This window comes from Rhamphochromis sp. 'chilingali' (genome assembly GCF_963969265.1).
Source record: "Rhamphochromis sp. 'chilingali' genome assembly, chromosome: 6".
Lineage (NCBI taxonomy): Eukaryota > Metazoa > Chordata > Actinopteri > Cichliformes > Cichlidae > Rhamphochromis > Rhamphochromis sp. 'chilingali'.
The window spans coordinates 26,658,546-26,680,322 of record NC_137933.1 but is presented as its reverse complement, the minus strand read 5'-3'; the positions used below and the strand labels follow the sequence as shown (position 1 = coordinate 26,680,322).

General features: G+C 42.5%; 1 protein-coding gene across 2 annotated transcripts in view; it reads right to left on the bottom strand.

The window, feature by feature from the left end:
- Positions 1-21,777, bottom strand: part of myom2b (myomesin 2b) — a 34,503-nt gene that overhangs the window by 5,632 nt on the left and 7,094 nt on the right. For both annotated transcript variants that reach the window (XM_080884617.1, XM_080884618.1), the window contains 28 exons: positions 21,269-21,357; positions 20,028-20,078; positions 19,663-19,827; positions 19,098-19,259; positions 18,748-18,889; positions 17,955-18,154; positions 17,484-17,537; positions 17,118-17,245; positions 16,697-16,880; positions 16,173-16,347; positions 15,945-16,066; positions 15,654-15,841; positions 15,277-15,403; positions 14,975-15,153; positions 14,065-14,179; positions 13,603-13,765; positions 13,374-13,480; positions 12,320-12,364; positions 11,800-11,936; positions 11,258-11,402; positions 10,673-10,735; positions 10,339-10,406; positions 9,235-9,348; positions 9,031-9,118; positions 2,702-2,740; positions 1,718-1,823; positions 995-1,061; positions 483-579 (listed from right to left, as the gene is read on the bottom strand). In XM_080884617.1, coding sequence (XP_080740743.1) covers positions 483-579; positions 995-1,061; positions 1,718-1,823; positions 2,702-2,740; positions 9,031-9,118; positions 9,235-9,348; positions 10,339-10,406; positions 10,673-10,735; positions 11,258-11,402; positions 11,800-11,936; positions 12,320-12,364; positions 13,374-13,480; positions 13,603-13,765; positions 14,065-14,179; positions 14,975-15,153; positions 15,277-15,403; positions 15,654-15,841; positions 15,945-16,066; positions 16,173-16,347; positions 16,697-16,880; positions 17,118-17,245; positions 17,484-17,537; positions 17,955-18,154; positions 18,748-18,889; positions 19,098-19,259; positions 19,663-19,827; positions 20,028-20,078; positions 21,269-21,357 — 3,320 coding nt within the window. The remainder of the gene's footprint in view (positions 1-482; positions 580-994; positions 1,062-1,717; positions 1,824-2,701; positions 2,741-9,030; positions 9,119-9,234; positions 9,349-10,338; positions 10,407-10,672; positions 10,736-11,257; positions 11,403-11,799; positions 11,937-12,319; positions 12,365-13,373; positions 13,481-13,602; positions 13,766-14,064; positions 14,180-14,974; positions 15,154-15,276; positions 15,404-15,653; positions 15,842-15,944; positions 16,067-16,172; positions 16,348-16,696; positions 16,881-17,117; positions 17,246-17,483; positions 17,538-17,954; positions 18,155-18,747; positions 18,890-19,097; positions 19,260-19,662; positions 19,828-20,027; positions 20,079-21,268; positions 21,358-21,777) is intronic.

The window sequence follows — 21,777 nt, the reverse complement described above, 5'->3', positions numbered from 1 at the left end:
TCTTTGCTAATTTTTCTGTTATGTGTAGACACAAAACTGCTTCAACCGTTGAGTTGGTGGCCATTTTTATGCTTGAATGATACATAGGTCAGTGTTGGGTGGTTTAAACCAAAAAAACCATTCCTCTATAATTAGCCAGAAAATGAGTGAAAAGCAGCTAATGTCCAAAGAAAAACTTTTCAAAGCTTTCTGTCTTTCAAACGATTAGGAAAATAAAGAGTAGCTCAAGACTTTTGCATTGTTGTGTATGTAATCCGATCCACACTCAAATGTATGTAACTCACAAGCAGCAGTATGAAACTGGAGACTTTCATACTCAAAGACTAGCTGAAGTATAACCAGAGAGACTACACGCTGAAAGACAGCCATAAAAACAAGTGACTGTGTTATTTTCTACCCTCTTTTTACAGAGTTATCGATAAAAACAGGAATTGACTCTGGAGGGAAGGAAATAAGAGAGGAAAAGTACTGAAAGTACTGACCATCACCGCTGAGGTCCAGTGTGCGTTTATGTGAGTTTTCAGGGTCAGTGATCACGATGGAGTACTTGCCCTTGTCCTTCTCCACTGGTTCAACTACCTGTGAATCAATCAGCAAAAAAATGATCAGCCACATGACGGCAGAGGCATCAACTCAGTGTCTTGGTATTTATTTCTGCTTTGTGTGTTTTGAGCTATGATTTAAAATGAGATTAATTTAACAGGTAGGCTAATTACAATTATAAAGCTTTCTGACAAAACGATCGGAAGACACGCTACTTAATCAACTTTAATGAATTTTAAACCATTTTTATTCATTAGCTTTCCCTTGTGATTATCCCTTTAATTTATCTCAAAGTTTCCTCGTCTCTGCAAAGACACTTTGAGGACTTCTACAAGCAACACAGACGAGCAGCAGCACCAATGTCTGAGGTGCTTTACTGTCATAAAGCTACTGATGTGTGAGATTCCTCCGAAGCATATACTGTTCAGCTTTGTATAAAAGATGATAATACCTCCATTGTTGCCATAGCCGGGGTTCCACCAATCACAATCTTGTCACTGTGGGAGAGTTTAGTCTCACTGAGGAGAAGAAAAGAGAGGTTAGTGTGTGTGTTTGTGTGGTGGGGGTTTCTTTTTGAGCGAGTGAGGTAAATGAAAATCATATTTACATGCCTCGCTAATGTCATGCCGACCTCTTGCTCTTACACAAACCCACAGAAAGACAGTGAGATGTTTTAAAATAAAAGCTTCATAATTTTTATTCAGTTTTACTTCATTGTTCTTTCCACTTTTATCTTTCATGAACCCATTTTTTTTAACATTTTATAATCTCTGGAGTGAACTGGAGTGCTTTTAAGTGCAGAAAAGCCTTCCTTCTCTATAGAAAATAATAGCTGTGTGATTTCTGTCACAAAACGGGGCAATTTTACTGCAATAACAGGGATAATGAAACCACTTGCCAATAGCCCATCAGAAGTTTTATTATGCGGCTTATTGTTTTTCCCACTCGCGGCAGTTTAACTTGAGGGAAAACCAGAATAATGCGTTTGTGGTCAGCATGTTTATAGGTGGACTTAAAAGAATACTCTAGTAAAACAACTACCAGGACTACAAATACTGGAGTTATGCGTATTTTCTTCCTCCGTTCCTTACCTTCATCTTCGTACTCCAACTATTTGGTATTATGTTTGTATTTGTGAGGCGGTGTTAATTCTGTGTTTAATCTAATTCCTTACCCATGATACCAGGTGATGTTCATCTCTGAGGTGTAATACTTCATGTGACACTGCAGCTGAATGCCTGTTGCTGTGCAGTTTATCACAAGCTCTGCTGCACTGGCTCCTGGAGGAGGTAATAGAGGCGATGGAGGTTGTGAGGACCACGTTTGAAATCAAAGTAAAATACATGTTTTCCTGCAGCTGCTGGACTCTGTGACCTCACTATGCTGTGAAAGCTACTGCATGCAGAGATGAATTAATTGAATAAAAACAAACTTCCATTTTCAGCCATTTGTAGGATCTATTTTGAAATTCCCTTTTGTCCAGTTTGGAGAGGAAAATTCTGCTAATGAAGCAAAGAGCAGATTGTTTATATCCTGGCACTCAGTAAAGCACTTCAACCATGACAGGTTTTATTAACTTTTTTTTTTTTTTAAGCTGTTATACCTAAAAGGGCATTTTATACTCCACAATGTCTGTGTCGGATTTTCCTCACTGCACATTACAAGTGGGCAAGTGTGTCATCCACCTGGTCACATCACCATGGTTTCCCATTATCACAGTAATGAACCCTCTTCTCCTCTGCAGCCACTGCTGTAACAGTTGCTGCAGAGCTGTCAAGTGACTGTCTCTTAAAATAGGAGTAAGATGCTCCTCCACACTGTCACTGTGACAGCGCAGTGGAATTTTAAAGTGATTTCACCACATGATGGCATGATGGCCAAATGCTTCCAGCATGACAACTTCTGCCACACGCTGATAAGTGTGTGTGTGTATGTAGCAGAGGGTTTTTAAAACAAGACCCATATCAGCCTGATGACGGATCTACCAAATCTCTCATCACTGGGGTTTGATGGTGCCATGTTAAATTTAGATAATTTGAACTGGATGCCTACAGTGGGTAGAGGGTGGTGCTGGTGGTGTGTCGTACCGTTTTTAACATGGATGTCTCTTTATGAGATTATTGGTGTGTGTGTCTGTGTGCAGAATGCAGCGACTTACCAGCCAGTTGGCTGAGCTTGTTTATGGCATCGTCAAAGACTAGAAGAAAGGCAGAGGAACACGGGGTCAGAGACGGAGCCAAGAGGATGGAAAGGCATGATGCTGCTCTCTGGTGGCTGCATTCAGAGCTCAGTAAGGAAGGTTTAATGAAAACATGGGAATCTGTTACTCTATGGTTTCCCAACCCAACATAGTGAAACAGTGTAAATACCTGCATTTGTTTTGTGAGGTACACTTTCACCAGATTGTTTCTTGGCATACTTGTTCATGTGAAGCTCAGTCTCAGTTAATTCATATATAAACATCTTCACATATCAAACATATTAAACTTAGGCACATCAACATCTGTGAGAAATTTGAGAAAGTGGGGTTTTGTTTTTTGTTCTTTTTTGTTTTTTAAATGAAGCGTTATTCTGGGAAGCTATTATTGTCAGGTTCGACGGTGCCCCGACCGGCGACCTGTGTGTGTGTGTGTGTGTTTGTTCTCCCGCTCTGTTTTTGTCTCCGTTGTAGTTGTTACGCGGTTGCGTAGCAACGGGAGATGTCCGACCCGGAAGTTCCGCCACTCTGAGTGGTCCCACCTGCAACTGATTCCTCGCCAGCTGCTGCCAATCATCCACCATTGTGACAGAACTATTTAATGGTGTGGCTGAGTGACAGACAGCGCTGGAGTATTCCACCAAGCCGGGCTACGAGTGAGACGGAGATACGAGAGGAGAGACGTCACTGTTTACGAAAGTCGTATGGACACACGAGGGGAGCACGGAAGGGATTTAGCACTATGGATTACTTTGGATTTGCTTCACTGTAAATAAAGACACTGTTCAATCTTAACGAGCGATCCGCGTCTGGGTTCTCTTACTCATCACTCCCGTAACAGAATACTCCAGCCACTTACATGGACCCAGCGGACGCCGCTCCGGTTCTGCGAGAACTCTCGATTCAAGGTGAGATGTTGGAACGCCATGAAAAAATGATGAAACATGTTGTTGAAGAACAAACTGTGTTACGGCAGCTGGTTGCTGAATTAAAAGGGATTTTGCTAACTCCCCCTGGGGCTGCAGCTGATGCTCCGTCGCCCGGGCCGTCTCTCAGCACAGCCGCGGCTTCTCCTCTGCCTCCTTCCCCTCCCACACTGCAGCGCGAGCACCCGCTGCCGGCCCCTGAGAAGTTTAGTGGGGATCTGGATAAGAGCCGCGGGTTCTTAACACAATGTTCGTTCATTTTTAGAGAACAGCCTCGGTCTTATTTCTCAGATGGAGCCAAGGTGGGGTTAATGGTGGAATCAATGACTGGACGCGCTTTACAATGGGCCCAGGCCGTGGTAAGCATGCAACCTGCTATCTCTTATGAAGATTTTTTGTGCAAATTTCGTTGTGTTTTTGACAAAGGCTCCAGCGCCGACAGCGCAGCACATCGCATGTTTTCCCTGAAACAAGGATGGAGGAGTGTAGCGGACTTCTCGATTGACTTCTGGATTTTGGCCGAGGAGACTGGCTGGCAAGAAAATGCACTACGAGGGGCTTTCATAAACGGCCTGAACGAAAATCTAAAACGTGAGTTGGCCTCAAGAGAACTGCCTAAGTCGCTCAGTGCTTTGGTGAATGTGTGCATTCAGTTGGATGAGCATAGGCGTGAGTTTGGACGGCGACCAGCGGGCGGCAGCAAAACCTCGGCAGGGCCCTCTCTCGAGTGGAGACGGGAGTGGGAGGAACAGCCGTTGGAGGAGGAGCAGCCCATGCAGATCGGTCGAGCCAGCTTTAGGTCTGTGGCCCGACGGAGAAGACCTCAGGGGGGTGAGTGTTTCACTTGCGGAAAGAGAGGACACTTTTCTGATAAATGCCCAGAGTCGGGAAAAGACGCTGCTCGTCAGTAGCCGTGGGCATACTGACGGGCGTTACCGCAAACATCTTGCCCCACCTCAGCTGTCCTGCCAAATTGATTTTCCAGTCCTGTATTCACCCATGTAGTGCTTTAATCGATTCGGGGGCCGAACAAAGTTTTATTGGCGAAGCCCTGGCCCAGACGTTGGGCATACCTGTTGAACCCTTACCTGAGGTCCTCCAGGTGGCGGCGCTGAATGGTGCCCCCTTGGCCAGTATAACACATCGCACTACTGATTTGACTCTTTCTCTTTCCGGAAACCATGTTGAACAAATCAGCCTGTTTCTGTTCAAGGCTCCTCACACTCCGCTAGTTTTGGGCTACCCCTGGCTCGAACGCCATAACCCGCAGATCGATTGGGAGAACAGCAGGATAACTGGGTGGAGTCCTAAGTGTCATGAACAGTGTTTACGTTCTGCTACAGTTAGCCAGACGTCCACTAGCCCATCTTCACCTGACGCTCCTCCCGATTTGACTGCAGTTCCAGCTGAATATCACGACCTAGCCCAGGTGTTCAGTAAAGAAAAGGCCCAGTCTCTTCCCCCCCATCGTCCGTACGATTGTGGGATAGACTAGCTACCCGGCGCTCCCTTGCCCACAAGCCGTCTATACAGTATTTCGAAATCAGAGCGAGAGGTAATGGAGGGCTACATCACCGACTCGCTGGCGGCCGGGATAATCCGGCAGTCCACCTCTCCTCTCGCGGCAGGTTTCTTCTTCGTTGAGAAGAAAGACAAAACGCTCCGCCCCTGCATTGACTTTCGAGGTCTTAACAAGATAACCATTAAGAACAAATACCCGCTTCCTTTACTCACCTCTGCTTTTGAACTCCTTCAGGGGGCTGCCATCTTTTCTAAACTGGACCTCCGCAGTGCTTATCATCTGGTGAGAATCCGCCAGGGGGATGAGTGGAAGACGGCGTTCAACACGCATCGTGGGCACTTTGAATATTTGGTGATGCCTTTCGGGCTCACGAATGCTCCGGCGGTCTTCCAAGCCATGATAAATGATGTTTTACGGGACTTCATTAATCATTGTGTTTTCGTTTATCTAGACGACATCCTTGTGTTTTCTCGGAACCCGGCTGACCATGTCAAGCACGTGAGAATGGTGTTGCAGCGCCTGTTGGAGAACCGGCTGTTTGTAAAGGCAGAGAAGTGTGAGTTTCACGTGCAGACAGTCTCCTTTTTGGGGTTCATCATCGAGGAGGGACGGCTGCGGGCAGATCCGGCCAAAGTGAGGGCAGTGGTGGAATGGCCTGAACCCAAGAACCGTAAGCAGCTGCAGAAGTTTCTGGGATTTGCCAACTTCTATCGACGGTTTATCCGCAATTTCAGTCAGGTCGCCCTGCCTCTCACCAACCTAACCTCTCCTAAGCAGCCATTCCAGTGGTCTCCCGGCGCTGAACGGGCTTTTGTGAGACTCAAGCACCTCTTTTCCTCAGCTCCGGTGTTGGTACAGGCAGACATCAGTCAACCTTTTTTTTTTGTGGAGGTGGATGCTTCAGACGCAGGTGTGGGGGCAATACTATCCCAACGAGTGAATGCAAAATTACACCCATGTGCCTTTTTCTCACGTCGCTTATCTCCTGCAGAGTGCAATTACGACGTTGGAGACCGGGAGCTCCTCGCCATTAAGTTGGCGCTTGAAGAGTGGCGACATTGGCTCGAAGGCAGCGAGCATCCGGTGGTTATCTGGACAGACCACAAGAACTTGACCTACCTCCAAGCGGCCAAAAGACTGAATGCCCGGCAGGCCAGGTGGGCTCTGTTTTTCACTCGGTTTAACTTGACCATCTCTTACAGACCTGGCTCCCGCAATCTTAAAGCAGATGCTTTATCGCGCCAATTTTCCCCGGATCTCGACCCAGACGAGAAGGAGAGACCCATTCTGCCATCCTCGTGCTTCGTGGGGGCTCTGACCTGGGACATAGAGCGGGTTATTAAGGCTGCCCAGCGGTCGGAACCTGATCCGGGCACTGGGCCCGATGGGAGGATGTTTGTTCCCACGGCGGTCCGAAGTAAGGTCCTTCACTGGGTCCATACGGCCAAGTTTGCCTGCCACCCGGGTAAAAACCGCACTATCGCCTTTCTGCAACGTTTGTTTTGGTGGCCGACTCTAGGGAAGGACGCTCGGGAGTATGTGGCCGCTTGCCCCGTTTGTGCCCGAAACAAGGTCTCCTGTTCACCCCCTGCTGGCCTCCTTCGTCCATTGCCTGTGCCCAGCCGCCCGTGGTCTCATATTGCACTGGACTTTGTTACCGGTCTTCCCCCCTCCTCGGGTCACACAGTCATCTTGACCGTGATCGATCGCTTCTCAAAGGCTGTTCATTTCGTTGCTCTGCCGAAACTCCCTTCGGCCCTGGATACTGCCAAGATTCTCACGCAGCAGGTGTTCCGTCTCCATGGGGTTCCCCAAGATATCGTGTCCGATCGGGGTCCCCAATTCACATCGCGAGTGTGGAAGGAGTTTTGTAAGGAACTGGGGGCCCAGGCCAGCTTGTCGTCCGGCTTCCACCCTCAAACCAACGGGCAAGCGGAACGGGCTAATCAAGAGCTCGAAGCGATGCTGCGTTGTGTGGTCTCTTCGAACCAGTCATCATGGAGCGATCAACTGGCGTGGGTCGAATATGCCCATAATGCTAGCACGTCGGCGGCTACTGGGGTTTCCCCGTTTGAGGCCTCCCTGGGGTATCAGCCCCCGCTTCTCTCTGTGTCGGAGGGGGAATTGTCGGTTCCTTCAGTCCAGCACCACCTGCGGCGCTGCCGGCGGGCATGGCGCGCCACCCGGACCGCCCTCTTGAGGACCGCTGAGCAGAACAAGAGACTTGCGGATCGCCGCCGTGCTCCGGCCCCTGCATACCAGGTCGGGCAACAGGTATGGCTGTCTGCGAAATATGTTCCTCTGAGGGTCGAGTCTAGGAAACTGGCTCCACGCTTTATCGGGCCCTTCCCCATCCTGGCCGTGTTGAATCCTGTGACTGTACGTTTGTCTCTTCCCCGTTCCATGAGAATTCACAATGTCTTTCATGTGTCCCAGGTGAGGCCTGTCCGGACCAGCCCTTTGTGCCCGCCCTCCGGGCCCCCGCCACCCGCCCGGATTATCGACGGCTCGCCGGCGTATTCCGTATCGCGGATATTGGATGCCCGGCGCCGCGGTAGGGGCTTTCAGTTTTTGGTGGACTGGGAGGGGTACGGTCCGGAAGAGCGTTCTTGGGTGCCGCGGTCCGCGGTTCTCGATGCTGCCATGGTGAGAGACTTCCGCCGCAGGCACCCTGATAAGTTTGCTGGGTCGCCGGGAGGCTCCCATTAGAGGGGGGGTACTGTCAGGTTCGACGGTGCCCCGACCGGCGACCTGTGTGTGTGTGTGTGTGTGTGTTCTCCCGCTCTGTTTTTGTCTCCGTTGTAGTTGTTACGCGGTTGCGTAGCAACGGGAGATGTCCGACCCGGAAGTTCCGCCACTCTGAGTGGTCCCACCTGCAACTGATTCCTCGCCAGCTGCTGCCAATCATCCACCATTGTGACAGAACTATTTAATGGTGTGGCTGAGTGACAGACAGCGCTGGAGTATTCCACCAAGCCGGGCTACGAGTGAGACGGAGATACGAGAGGAGAGACGTCACTGTTTACGAAAGTCGTATGGACACACGAGGGGAGCACGGAAGGGACTTAGCACTATGGATTACTTTGGATTTGCTTCACTGTAAATAAAGACACTGTTCAATCTTAACGAGCGATCCGCGTCTGGGTTCTCTTACTCATCACTCCCGTAACAATTATACCTATTGAATCAGTTGTTTTACTCACAGTTTTAAGTGTTCTGGGTCTGTTACCAGATAATATCAGTGAAATGAAGAGGTTATGGGTCCCACTGGCTATGACATCAGGATGTAAAACAATATTAACGCACTGGAAATCAAGCAATCTGAGCTATTTTGGATAGCAGATCAAACTGCATGCAAAATAGTTACATTCAAACAAGTGACACGTAGAATAAAAAAGGGAGACGAGATATTTTTGGAGGGGAGCTGCCTTTTGGAATTGACAAAAAATGTTTTTGACTAATTTTAACAGTTTTGGCACCAATCATAATTTATGAATCATTCAAGATGTAATTTGTAGACCGAGGCTTTTTTATTATTTCCTTTTTTCTTGTGTTGTGGTTTTGTTTAGAAAAAATAGGAACAATTGTTTTTCAGTATGGTAATATATCTACTTTGTATCCTGCTGCTTTTGAGGAAAAATCAGTAAAAAAAATAAACAGTTTATAACATTATACATTTTTTCCCCATGTCAAGCATTTTATTTATTCTTTTTGTAAGAATAATACACTGTAGTTAAACAATTATACTTGCTCAGTAAGACATCAAGCTAACTATCCAGACAGTGAACTTGTCATTTTTATTAAGCGGTAAGATGAACTGCAAAAATAGAGAACATGTTTACCTTTTCCAGAAATGTTTATTTGGCTCATATCTTTTCCTCTGTCATCACTGATGGTGGCTTTGTAAATTCCTGCTGTCTTCAGTGAAAACTGGAGAAGAAACAGTGCAACATAGGGAATGCAGATTTGTCAATTTTGAACACACCATGAGGACAGCGTTGGGAAAAAACAAAAACATAGTCTTTAGTGCCACAGTGTGCTCTTACCTCTTTAATTGGCAGTTTACAGACTCCTGATCCCAGGTCAGGTTTTACATCCGGGATGATCTCCGTGTCTTCTCTAAACCAGTGAAACACTGATTCCTTCTTCAAGTTAGCAACCTGTTAAAATCAATAAAAATTGCATATTATTATTTTCGAAAAACAGGAAGTGAAGTTTTATTGTCACACACACACTTTATATTTTATACAATTCATCGAACAATGCAAATCCAGATGACCAGTGATGTGCTGTATATAAAGTCTTGTTTATGTGGTAGTTTAGGAAGAGCAAGAGATGTCGACGAGGCTTTTGAAAGACAAAGGAAGCAAATGCCTGCAGCAAACGGATTAAAGTGAAAAACAAATCTCTTAAATGTTAATGCATTGGTGCTTTTGTTTTCTGAATATAAAAATAATACTAATCGGAGAAAATGGTAAAACACAGTTTAATGCTTGGCTGTTTAGTTAATGAACTATATGGTAAGAGTGCATTAGCATTTTGAAGAAGGGGTTATTTAAAATGCCTGTTTGCTGCAGGACAAGTACACTTATTCTTGCCTACAAAAGTCAACAAGTCAACCAGAGGTTCCCAAATGTTAGCACATAACTGTACCTCATCAACTTTTTGCAGTAATTCTCACCCACTTGATGGATTAAAATGTAAATCCTGTCTTTCAACCAAAAAAAACTTGAGGCTGTTTATATTTTTCTGCAACATATTATACCCTAAACGATCCCATATTAGAAGTAGAGCATTTTTCTGAAAACTGGTTGATGTTTAAGCTTGCTCTGTTTTGATACTCAACAGTCAAATAATGAATGCATATATTTACTATATCTCTGCATAAATCAAAGATATGCTGATGTCAACTTAACTGTCCCCGAGCATATAAACGGCCACTTTAATTTTAAAATGTTCTTGATAATATACTTCATTCTAACAAGGGCAGGAAAAACCGTGACAATTCGAGTTATTATCTGTCTGGACCTTATCATTACGCAGCACTGTGGCATCCACACTTAGTCTCCATAGAATATCTGCTCAGTAAGTGAGCCTCCCATTTGTCAGACTGTAAATATTCAATAAATATCGAGTACCACTGTGTTTACCTTGCAAACCAAAGTGACAGAGCAGTCATCCCCAATCTGAAGTGATAGAAACTCACTAAAGTGGGGGCCTGTAGTGAAAGGAAACATGAGAGGAAGCCTTGAAAATGGACATAAGCTTTTACAAAACACTTGAGGAACCTTGTTATAAGCTGTATTAACTGATGTGTGGTTTTAAGGTTGCAGCTCGAGAGTTTATGTAAAGATAGTGTACTTCTCTCCTGTATGCTCACTCATTAGTTATCTCCTGGGTAACATAGTGTTGTGCTGGTCTCAGGCTAAATTAAGAACAAAGCTCTTACAAGCTTAAAATTGGATGATGTTTTGTATTTCTTACCCTCTTTGACTCTGATGTACTCTCTCCTCTGGAAATCAGCCTCAGCCAGTGCTGCCTTGAAAGCTATGTGCACATACAGATACACATAAACGGAGAATAATTAAAAGATCAAAGTGTTGCTATAGATTCTTTTTTTAGTGGTCCCCCATATGAGAGCAGAATCATAATTTATGAAATCAAGCATCTTTAGTTGAGTCTTAGGGAGTCCTATAGACATGAAGTTCAAACCCTTCTCTACACTAACGGGCTTAATACATTTCCATAATGGGATCTCTAATGCAGCAGATGCTAAGTCTACTGTCATACAAAAAAGCCCATTCTATACACTCTCTGCTACATGTCTGTGTTTCTCCTGGCTTAGGCTTGACAGCATACCCCCTAATTAGTACGCTGAAAAATAAGAGGTTGTGATAAGTTCTTTCTGCACACATCCACTTAAAAAAAAAGAGAAAATACAGTCCAGAGGGTATTGTTCTTTTTTTGTTGAATGTAGTCGGATACTGCAGGTTTTGTGGGGTCCGACTGGGTTGGAACCACATTTGAAAGGCTGATCGTAGGACAGCAGTAAACCTTGGTCCCTCTTACCATTTCCAATCAGAACCAGTGAGCTCTGTGCCTTTCCTCCTCCATCTGTGATCTGGCAGGTATATGTCCCCTCATTCTCCTCAGTGAAATGATCCATGATGAACTCAATGATCCCTGTAGCGACGTCATGAGCCATCTTGTTGGGCTGCAGAAAAATAGAGTTGTAATTTTAAAAAGCCTACTTGACGACAGACTTTGTGACTATCATAACTTTTGTGTAGTTAAAAACAGTTGACTGAACTATTGTCTTGATAGAAAAGTAGGTTGTTCACCTTGAAGCTAGAATATAAATCATTCATCTCTTCTGTTTTTATTTGCAAGGCTCACTTAAATGGTTTAGCCCATACTCTGGGACCTTTCAGTTTGAGCCTCGCAAAAATTACAGCTGAAAGAAGACTACCTGGCTAACTGATATATCATTTTCCGGACTTCATTTTCCATTTGCATGACTTTCTACACCCATGAATTTCAAGTACTGCATAGGGAGAGTGGCATAGGTAGGAACTGACTACAATCTGCGGGTAAACTAAGATGTATCTTACATCAGCTCCAGACAGTTCCTTGTTGTTTGCAAAGAATTTGTAGGTGACATTGGAAGAAATCTCCTCAGCCTGCAGCCAGAACCTCATTCGGCCTCTCTCCAGAATCTTATAGGCCAACTCAGACTTCAGCGGGATGACTAGAGGACAAGAGGGAGGAAGGGTAAGGGGTTTCAAAACATTATTGTCCTTGTTTAATGAGGAGACGAAGGAGCAGAGGACAGGAGAAGGAGAAGAGCTTAGGCAATGTGATGCAAAAGCAGGTAAGACTTTTTTCTTTTTTTTCTTTTTTTTTTTGGATCAAATAAAAAGAGAAATCTGCCCCTAAAAAAAATAAAGAAATCAGAAATCTTCAAAGGCAGAAGAAGAAAGAAAAATAAAAGCATAAAAGAGGGAGAACGAGAAATGAAGTGAGCAGGTAAGACAGATTAAGACTCAGAGGAGAACGTTTTAAAGAAGAGATTAAAAAGGACAAAGAGAGAGAAACTCAGAGAGATTGAAAGAGTCAGTCAAAGGTACCTACCTGGGTGTCTGATATCATAACTGAGCGCCAGCATCTTTACCAACTCTATAAGGCACAGACACATTATTTTATAGACACAGACATGCAGTTATCATACATGTGACATTTTATACATTGGTCTAATTTTACCATTAGCTTCGATGAGGTACCAGATAAGTCAGGGAGAGGAAAATCAAGGAACAAAAACATTAAAACTGAAGCTCAAAGCTGAAAGAACAAAATTACATTGTGACTCATAACTGGCCCTGAATGCTTACCCTGAAACACAGCCTGTATTATGAGTTGTTGTATTATTGGAGCCTCACCAAGTACCTGTGATATAACTGAAATGAATGAATCCTTGCGTGCTAGAAGTTCAGAAATTATTGCGAGTTACAGTGGAATAACTGTAGGCCGAATGGGAAGCAATCAGTGGAAGCCACGTATTATAGCCTCGTAGCAAACTGGTGCAATAGAAGGAAAAGCGTTGTGAAGCTTTCTGACAGAAATCCTTTTGCCACGAAGATCTGGTGGTAAAACATGTTCAGTGCCCCAAGCTTGGAGAAATAATGCGCTCTGCTAGTATCATCAGCTGTGTAATGAAATTGTTTGTTGCCTACATGCCAGGCTGATTGTTTTTAAGTATGCTCTCACTGCTTTCATCTTTTATTGCATTCTACACACTGCCTTAGTTCTCCGATACAGTTTTCTTTTGATTTTAGCTCAAGTCTGCGCTTTTGATGTAGTTATTAGGGTGTTTCTCTACAGCTGTTCAAATTTTCACGATCAAGGCATGAGTGGTATTTGCATGCAATAGTTTAACAGAGGTAGGAAACGGATATGGAATGCAAACTAATGCGATGAGATGATTAAGATAATAAAGGCAACATCGCAAATTACCATAAGTCAACAAGGGCAAATGAGCCATGAGTATAGAATACAAATAAACATAAACATGAGAGATTTCATTAAGTCTAAGTTGCAGATTCTTTTATAGATTTTCAAATTTTTCATGACAGTTGACTGGGTGCCTAAGCATCAGAGCCATCCTTACTTAGCAATGAATTGAACCTACCTTCATTAGAGATTGTGTAGCTGGATGACACTCCCTCTGTGTTTGTGACAGAAACAGAATACGTCCCAAAGTCCTCCTTATCTGGGTTCTTGAAGATCAGCTTAGAGCTGCAGTGGAGGGCGGAAGAGAAACACAGACACACACAGTCAGAGAGATTGTTCAAGCTGAAATTGAATGCAAATGTTTGATGCCATATGCATGTTATATATGTGTGTGACTGTGGTCTTACTGGATGCCCTCGGATTTAATCACTACCCCTTTAGAGAAATCTGTGATTTCTTTATAATCTTTCTTCCAGATGAACTTGGAGCCTTCGTTTATCTGGCAGGACTCGAATGACAGAACAATGTCACCTGACTTCTCATCCACCACACAGGACACCTCCTGGGAACCTTCAATACACAGATAAACATAGTTTTTAGACTCATTTTTGTCTCCAGTTAATGCCCAGAAAGCCTAAACAGCTATTAATGTGAGCTTTGATATTTGATGGATTGATATCACATGTGTCCACTCGCTCTTAAACTCTTGCCTTCACCACTGTCAACAATAGTGCAACACTCACTCAAAGCAAAACCATAGCACTTTGTATGCTTTACAAAGAGGAACTTGGAGACACATATTTATGAATTCTAATACCCTTATATTCTAATAGTAAGGTATTCAGTTTCTGTCTGCTGTTAAATGTTACCTGCCACGGCCTTGGCAGTCACAGGGTCAGAGGCCATTGAGGCCATACCCACTCCAGCAGCATTGACTGCACGCACTCTGAACACATAGGTAGTGCCCACCTCCAGACCTGTTACCTAGGACACAAACAGACAATCTGTTGCTAAGGGGAGTGGAGGTGTGAACGTCTGTAAATGGGTGTGGTAACTTTCAACCTGTGCAAAATTGACAGGTAAATAAATTATGACATAATAACAGCATATTCTATTCTGAATCTAACAATACTATTTATTTTGTTGATCACTTGGTGCTGTGAATGAATGTAAAATATAATCAATTTCATCCTTTAGCCCAGCAGCAGCTGGATCTATTATTATAATTCCCCCTGTTCTTTTAGGCAACTTACCCTAAATATTAATAATGCATGAGTAATCTGTATTGTTTCAAAGCATATTTTTATTAGATCACTAAATGGTCTTGGTATTATTATAATTATTCTTGTCTTATTTTACTTTACTGACTTTCCATTATCACACATAAGTGATTCACCTTTAACAGATTTTCTTTTTGTACCATTTCACCAAGTAGTTACTTGGTTCATCCACTAGATGTCAGTGTCACACAGTTTTTGTACCTACACTGCTGCAGTTTTGGTAGTGGTAAATAAAGTGCTGGAAAAAGTGGATGAAAATTGATGTTTTGGGGGGGAAAAGTTCAGTAAAGATGAAGAAACACACTGTTACATAATAAACGTCATGCACTGCATTTTACACTTGTTTCAGCAGTGCCAACATTTAGTCTAACCTATATGTTATATTGTAAATTAAAAGCGTTATTCCAATTTCTTTTGTCTTGCGTGCTTGAGTAAAATCTCTGATGAGCAGTGGAGGATAACCTCTATGATTCATAGATTGGAACAGTGATACCCTCACCTTTAGGAAGCGGTGACTGGCAGCTTTTTCATTGGCTGTGATCCAGTTAGCAGTACCCTTCTTGGCATACTCAACATGGTAGCCTGTGATTGGTTCAGAACCAGTGTAGACAGGCTTTTGCCACTCAACCACCAATGAATTATCTCTCACTTCACAAAAGGTCAGGTCATAGGCTGGGCCTATATGAGCCAGATGATGAGAGGAGAAGAACAACAATTCCATATTTATCTTTCTAGAAGTGTAAAAGCTTCACTTTTGACTCAGAGTTTAAAGTCAGTCACTAAAAAGTGAAATTTACTAACCAGGTTCTGGCATTGTCCAGGCATCACATGTAAGGTCTTCTGAATGTTTGGACGCTGGTCCAAGACCAGCCAGGTTGGCTCCATAAACCTGGAACTGATAGACTGCTCCCTCTGTCAAGTTCTCCACCTTTTAATAAAATGTTACATGGTTAACTAAAATCCTAGTTATCATTATCAATTTAAACAAAATGGACATGCCACTTTCAGAGTTGAACAGGCCAGTTTTGCACAAAATAATCAGACCATCCCAAATAAAATAATATGTATCTTAACTTTTGTATGATATATAATAAGAAGAGTATGCAAGTATGTATGCAAAATTGTGGCCCTCTTCTGTTTGTTTTGATGTTTGAATGTTATAAAAAGAGTCCAAATACCTTATAAACTCTCTCTGTGATTGGTGGGATATGAACCTCCCTCCACATGGTTGTTCCTCTACGTCTTTTGTCCACATAATACTCTTTGATCTTTGCTCCTCCAGAGCGAAGAGGCTTCTTCCAGTTCAGGATCATTGAATGGCCGTCGCAGTACAGCAGTGCAATGTTATAAGGAGCAGATGGGGTGGCTGTAAGAACAGTATTGAGTTTTAATTCTTTAAAATGAAAAGGTTTGGGGCAGTTATCATGATTAACATCTGCAGTAGTGAGCAAATATTTGGCATTACTGACTAAGGGCAGCCTTGACAGTCAAAGGTGCTGACTCCTGGGATTCATCACTGAGACCCAGCTCATTGATAGCCTGGACGCGGAACATGTAGGTTTCTCCTGTGGTCAAACCACTAACCACAAACCTGAAGAGACACAAACGTGACACAAAGCCCATTGTGTAATAAGCAGCCAGAGAAAAAAATCCATTTTTGAGCCCAACAGTGTGTTTGTGTGTCGCTAGAAACATACTTGGTGTTCTTGTGAGGTTTGTGATTGGCTGAGGTCCAGTTCTTGGATCCTTGCACACACTGGTCAATGTAATAACCAATCAAATTATTAGGTTCCTTTGGAGGAGCCCATTGGATGAGGACAGAGGTGTCTGTTTCCCTTGTCGCAATCACCTGACCAGGAGCGGATGGTACGCCTGCAATTGATTAAAAAATAAATAAAAAATAGCTACATAATACTGTAATTACAATTAAGGATACTTTATATTAGGTTCTTCTGGTTTTCAAGTGGCTGCTACTCAGTATCTATACCACAACCCTCTTACACCTGACCATAATTTTTATGTCAGCTTCATGTTTGAAACATTTGAAACAAATCTCTCAGCTGACATATTGAAAACTTTTTGTAGTAAGCAGTTCAGAAGATCACCCACACCACATTTTGTTGTGAAGTAACACAGAAATACAATTAAAGGTGTTGCAACTGGTAATTGGTAATAATAAACACTACTGCTGTGTAACAGGAAAGGAAAAATGGAGGCAAACCTTTGAGTTCCTGAGTCTGAATAGGTCCAGTTGGCTCTGATGGCGCACTGGTCCCATAAATGTTGGCAGACAAAACTCTGAACTTATATTGTTTTCCCTCTGCCAGGTCAAAGACAGCATAACGAGGAGATCGAATAGGGACCTGGGTGTTAACGCGCTGCCATGCGCCACTGTCTGCCATGCACTGTGGAGAGACGGAGACATGGAAGCAAGTTTGTTTACATTTTAAAAATGTATTTTATTTTTTCCAAGGCTTGTCTCTATATGTGTTATACAGAAGACCTGTAAAAATAGTTTAGGCACACAAGTTAATGCAGCTGCATAATATAAAGGAGAAAAAAACTGCTGTTACTGCTTCGTCAAACTATAAACAACTGTTGAGGGGGAAGTCAGTGAATTAGAATATGACATTGTTTGTTACCTTTTCTATGTAGTACCACATGGGAGCGCTGCTGGTGTACGCTGGGGCTTTCCAGCTCAAAACAACATAGGTCCTGTCTGTTTCTGAGGCATTAATTCCTGATGGAACACCTGGAGGCTTTCCTTCAGCTACAAAGAAACAAGACTGAAAACGTTAAAAATATAATACATATTATATGTGGCGTAACAAATACACGAACCAGTCGCTTCCTTGCGTACATCTGTTCAATTGCTTAACACAAATATCTAATCAGCCAATCACCAGTCAGCAACTCATTGCATTTCAACTTGGAGACATGGTCAAGACAACCTGCTGAAGTTTAAACAGAGCATCAGAATGTATGTATCAACTTCAATTCAAACCCACCTTCAACTTCGTCATGGTAAGACACGATAGCCAGTCTTCCTCCAAGCCTTTTGGCTAGAGGAAGATAAAGAGATGATCATCATGTGTTTGTGATTGATAGTGACCTTTTTTTGAGATCATTTTAAATACAAATTTGTTGTTTATATAGGAGCTGAACATGTACCGTATCTAATGCTATAAAATAGACTGATTAGTGTGTATTTTACAAGTCTAACCTGCCCCCAAATAAAAGCATGAGATAAGTACAATATGACATAATTTAGTTACATAATGTGTTTTTTATTATGTGCTTTAAATCAGGGCTGATTGTAATTCTACATGAATAACTGTTTAGCAAGAAACAAGAAGACAGTTATAATTTCAAACAATAGTGACTACAATAATGACAACATGACACATGGCAAAACTTCAAAACACTGTATTTTTAAGGTGAGCTTAGACATTTCTCTGTATTAGTGTAGTTAAACCCACCGTGAAGCCTCTCAAACTCAGTGGGGTCCATTGCAGTGATGGGATCAGACATACGAGAAGGTTTGCTGATTCCATGGGAGTTAACAGCTCTGACTCTGAAGTAGAAGGAGTGCCCTTCAAACAGCCCAGACACCGGATATTTACAGATCTTTATGGGGTGATCGTTACATTGGGTCCAGTTTTCAGTTCCAACCTCACATCTAAGAAGAGAAAAGATGAGAATGTCGCAGAGTTAATGAGATGAATGCAAATAGAAAGATCTGATAAAATACTGGTATGGCATGGAGTCATTATAAACATGTAACTATTGCAAAGAGTAATATGTGTACAAGTTTATAATGGATGTTTTATGTTTTGTGTATGCTACCATATTATTAAAAAATGCTGATTGGTATATGAGATCAGAACAGTGTACCTGTTGGAGCCTCACTGAAAGCACTTGTGCTGAAATTATCTGTTCATTATGATGCTAGACAAAAAAAAAGACATAAGCAGGAAAAGAGCTTCCTCAGCAAAAAAAATGCAGATTGAAAAAGAATGAAAAGCAGCCAATAGGTAGCAGAGCATGCCCATTCCTGCTCTGTTTAGGTTAAAATATGAGCGACAGAAGAAATAAACAAAAGCAGCTGTGTATTTTATGTGCAATAAAGAGAACATGGACTGCCCCTCTTCCTTGAGACAAAAAACAGTAATTTGATACTCAAGTAAGCTCAATAGGATTACTTAAAGTAATTAGTTTGTCTTTATGCTGGCCAGTTTATCTGTTTATGGCGTTTATACCAGTAACTCTTACTTGTCGACAAAGTATCCCAGGATTGGACCCTCTGTAGTTGTATTAGGAGGCTTCCATGACACAATGACATAGTCTCTGTTGGCATCATGGATCTTGATGTCCATAGGAGCACCAGGTGCAGCAGGGACTGGAGGAGGACCATCTAGACAGGAAGTGATGACGTGCATTGTTTTAATAATCACATTATTCATAAGAAATAAGAAGCAATAATACTTAGCATTAGCAGTTAGCAGAATAAGTATTATGTTGACAGCAAAACCGTATCAGTTTCATAAAATTTAAGCTCCAGTTTCCAAACTGGATTTAGAAATACGTTAATCTTATCCAGTCCAACGTTTGGCTCATCTTACCTGCGACTGAGACAAAGGCGCTGTGTTCTGCGGTGCCTCCTTTAGTGACCATGCGCAGGGTATAGAGACCCTCGTCATCTTTGTAGAGATTTGGAAGAGTCAATTTGCTGAATCCTCTACCAGTTTCAATCTTCACCCATTTAGAGTCAAACAGACGAGTGTCTAGGAAAAATGAGACAGGCTCATTGACTCAGCTTCACCGCATAACTCTTATGAACCTGAACTATAAAATGCTAAAATAATGAAACATCAAGTTTGAGTAAATAAAGCCTTTCTGCATACAACAAAAATAAGCTAGAATTTTCTTTTATACCTCAGACACACACGTAGCAAATGAAACGGCTCACAAATTTGGGGTGATATTACTTGAGTCTACTTAACTGCTTTTGGTATAATTAATAGGCAATAAAAATAGTGTCCATAACATTTTCTAATTTTTCCACTGCTGTGCCTCTGGCTGCATGTCGGCTAGATTGGGTCAGGCAGTCACTGTGGCATTTAGCATATATTACTAGCAATTATAGGGTAATTACTGTATCATAAAGTGCTATTTTATATCAATTACCATCTCTGTACCACTGTGCCTCAGGCTGTAGGTTTGCCAGGTTGGGCTCCAGGGTCATGGTAGCAGAAAGGGTGGCAGATTCACCCTCGGTAGCAAACACTGGTCCAAACATCTCCAAAAAAGTAATGTGGATTTTAGTGTAATGGATCTTTGGTAGCATAGAAGCTGGGGAAAAGAAGAGAGATAACATGAAAGAGATAGTAGAATTGGTGGTAACAGCATGTTGCTTCACACGCTCTTTTGAAAGGAGAATAGAGGAATATTATGTTAACTCATATTAAATGATATAATTGTATTACAGTTGTAATTTATGAGTATTTTAAAATCTAGTGCTGATGTTCTCTGGAGGTAATTACTTTGCCTACCTTCATAAGGCAGCCATGCATATGAACAGGACTCTTCCTCCTGCTTGAATCCTGCACAAAAAAACAACAAAAAACAGTAAACGTTGTGTGTGATTGGCAGCAACAGCCAGCTGAAATAATACAGATGTGCAGTTACAGATTTGTATGATTCATCTAAATATGATTACTTTTTTTATGAATAACATTTATTGTAAAATAACCCTACATGAAATTTGTTGAAATGTTGCTAATTGCACAAGTAACTCCTCATAGTAAACACTCAGCTGTAGGTATAGACACTTTGTGAAGTAGCCTCTAGTCTCAGAAGTGAAGCCAAAGTCAGCAAAAGGAGAATCCTGTGGTCTGTGTGTGTGTGTCTGTGTTGGGTGGGGGGTCTGATTGTATGGAAGTTTATTGGGGAAGTGACACAAATGTTAACCCAAGTTTAAGTTATGATTTAATTTGCTAGTTTTAAATCCTGTTTTGCACAATTAGGGTTGATTTTGTAAGATATGGTCCCATAGTGAATTAGCCTTCCTATTTAGAGAATAGTGGGTTATGATTTGGGGTGTGATTGTATTTCGATTATTGTGCTTAATAGGTTGCTACTGTAAAACCACGTCCATGGTTTCCTAGTTAGAACTAGTTCCTGTCACAGAGTTCCCTTTTTGCTTACAGCAATCAGTCTCATCGTTATTTGCCACAATAATCACAAAAGTGTTATCAACCCAACTTGAAATATCATTACCAAAGGAAGTTGGATATTCTCTGCTTGGAGGCATAGCATATGATCGTGAGGCAGCATCAATTAAATAATTACTGGAATTTGATTTATGGAGTACAAGCGGCGCTTTTGCTCACACATCACTGTGGTTTCTTCTGATTGGTCTGGGCATGTTGCCTGCTCCATATCAAGAGTTTGTGTACACGTTGTCAAGTGTACAGTCCCTGATGTAAGTTAACCTCTCAGTGTCGCAAGTATAGCACTGGTTTCACAAAGTCTTTATTGAGTCGACTGAGGCAAGCTATGGATCGTAGCAACAGAGTGGTAGATCGTGCGAATGGGTGGCAGACTTGGGGTGTTTTGGTACTTTGGCTAAGTCAGTTAGCAACACTAAACTATAAACAAATGTTTACGTTCTTGCATCTGGTCTAGAGTTTGGGGGTTGGCTTGTGTGTGTATGAGAGTCAGCGTGTGCAACCCTGTTGCACGTCCATTGCTTTACACTTAAAGCCTCTGGTTATCAGATTGAATGGCTTACTCTTCACAATAATGGAGGCCTGACTGGAGGCTTGTCCATGGAGGTTTACAGCCATAGCAGTGTACTGAGCTGTATCATCAGTTGAGCATCTGGAACACAGAATAAACATAAAATGGTTGCATTTTGATCAAAAGATTTCCCAACAGATTGCAACAGATTAGAGAATAAACGAAATGGTGATTGAGCACTGTGTCATACTTAGCATACTTAGCTAAATTCTGGGACTTCATGGCAATCTTATGGATTTTACAGTCATCTGTGAAATTACCGAAACTGCCTAAATAGCAGGTGAGCTACATATTAGAAGATCTGCAATGACAGGACTAACTGCTCTCTACTGACACATTGCCACTGTGCATTTTCTCCAACAGCGTATATGAATCCACTTCACCAAATGAGCAATTATTCCCCACATGAATGCTTCATGTTGCCAGGGATAATCAGCAGTGGAGAAGACAGAGCACAGATTGTGTAAAGCCCCATTCACACTTCAATTAACAATGCTTGGT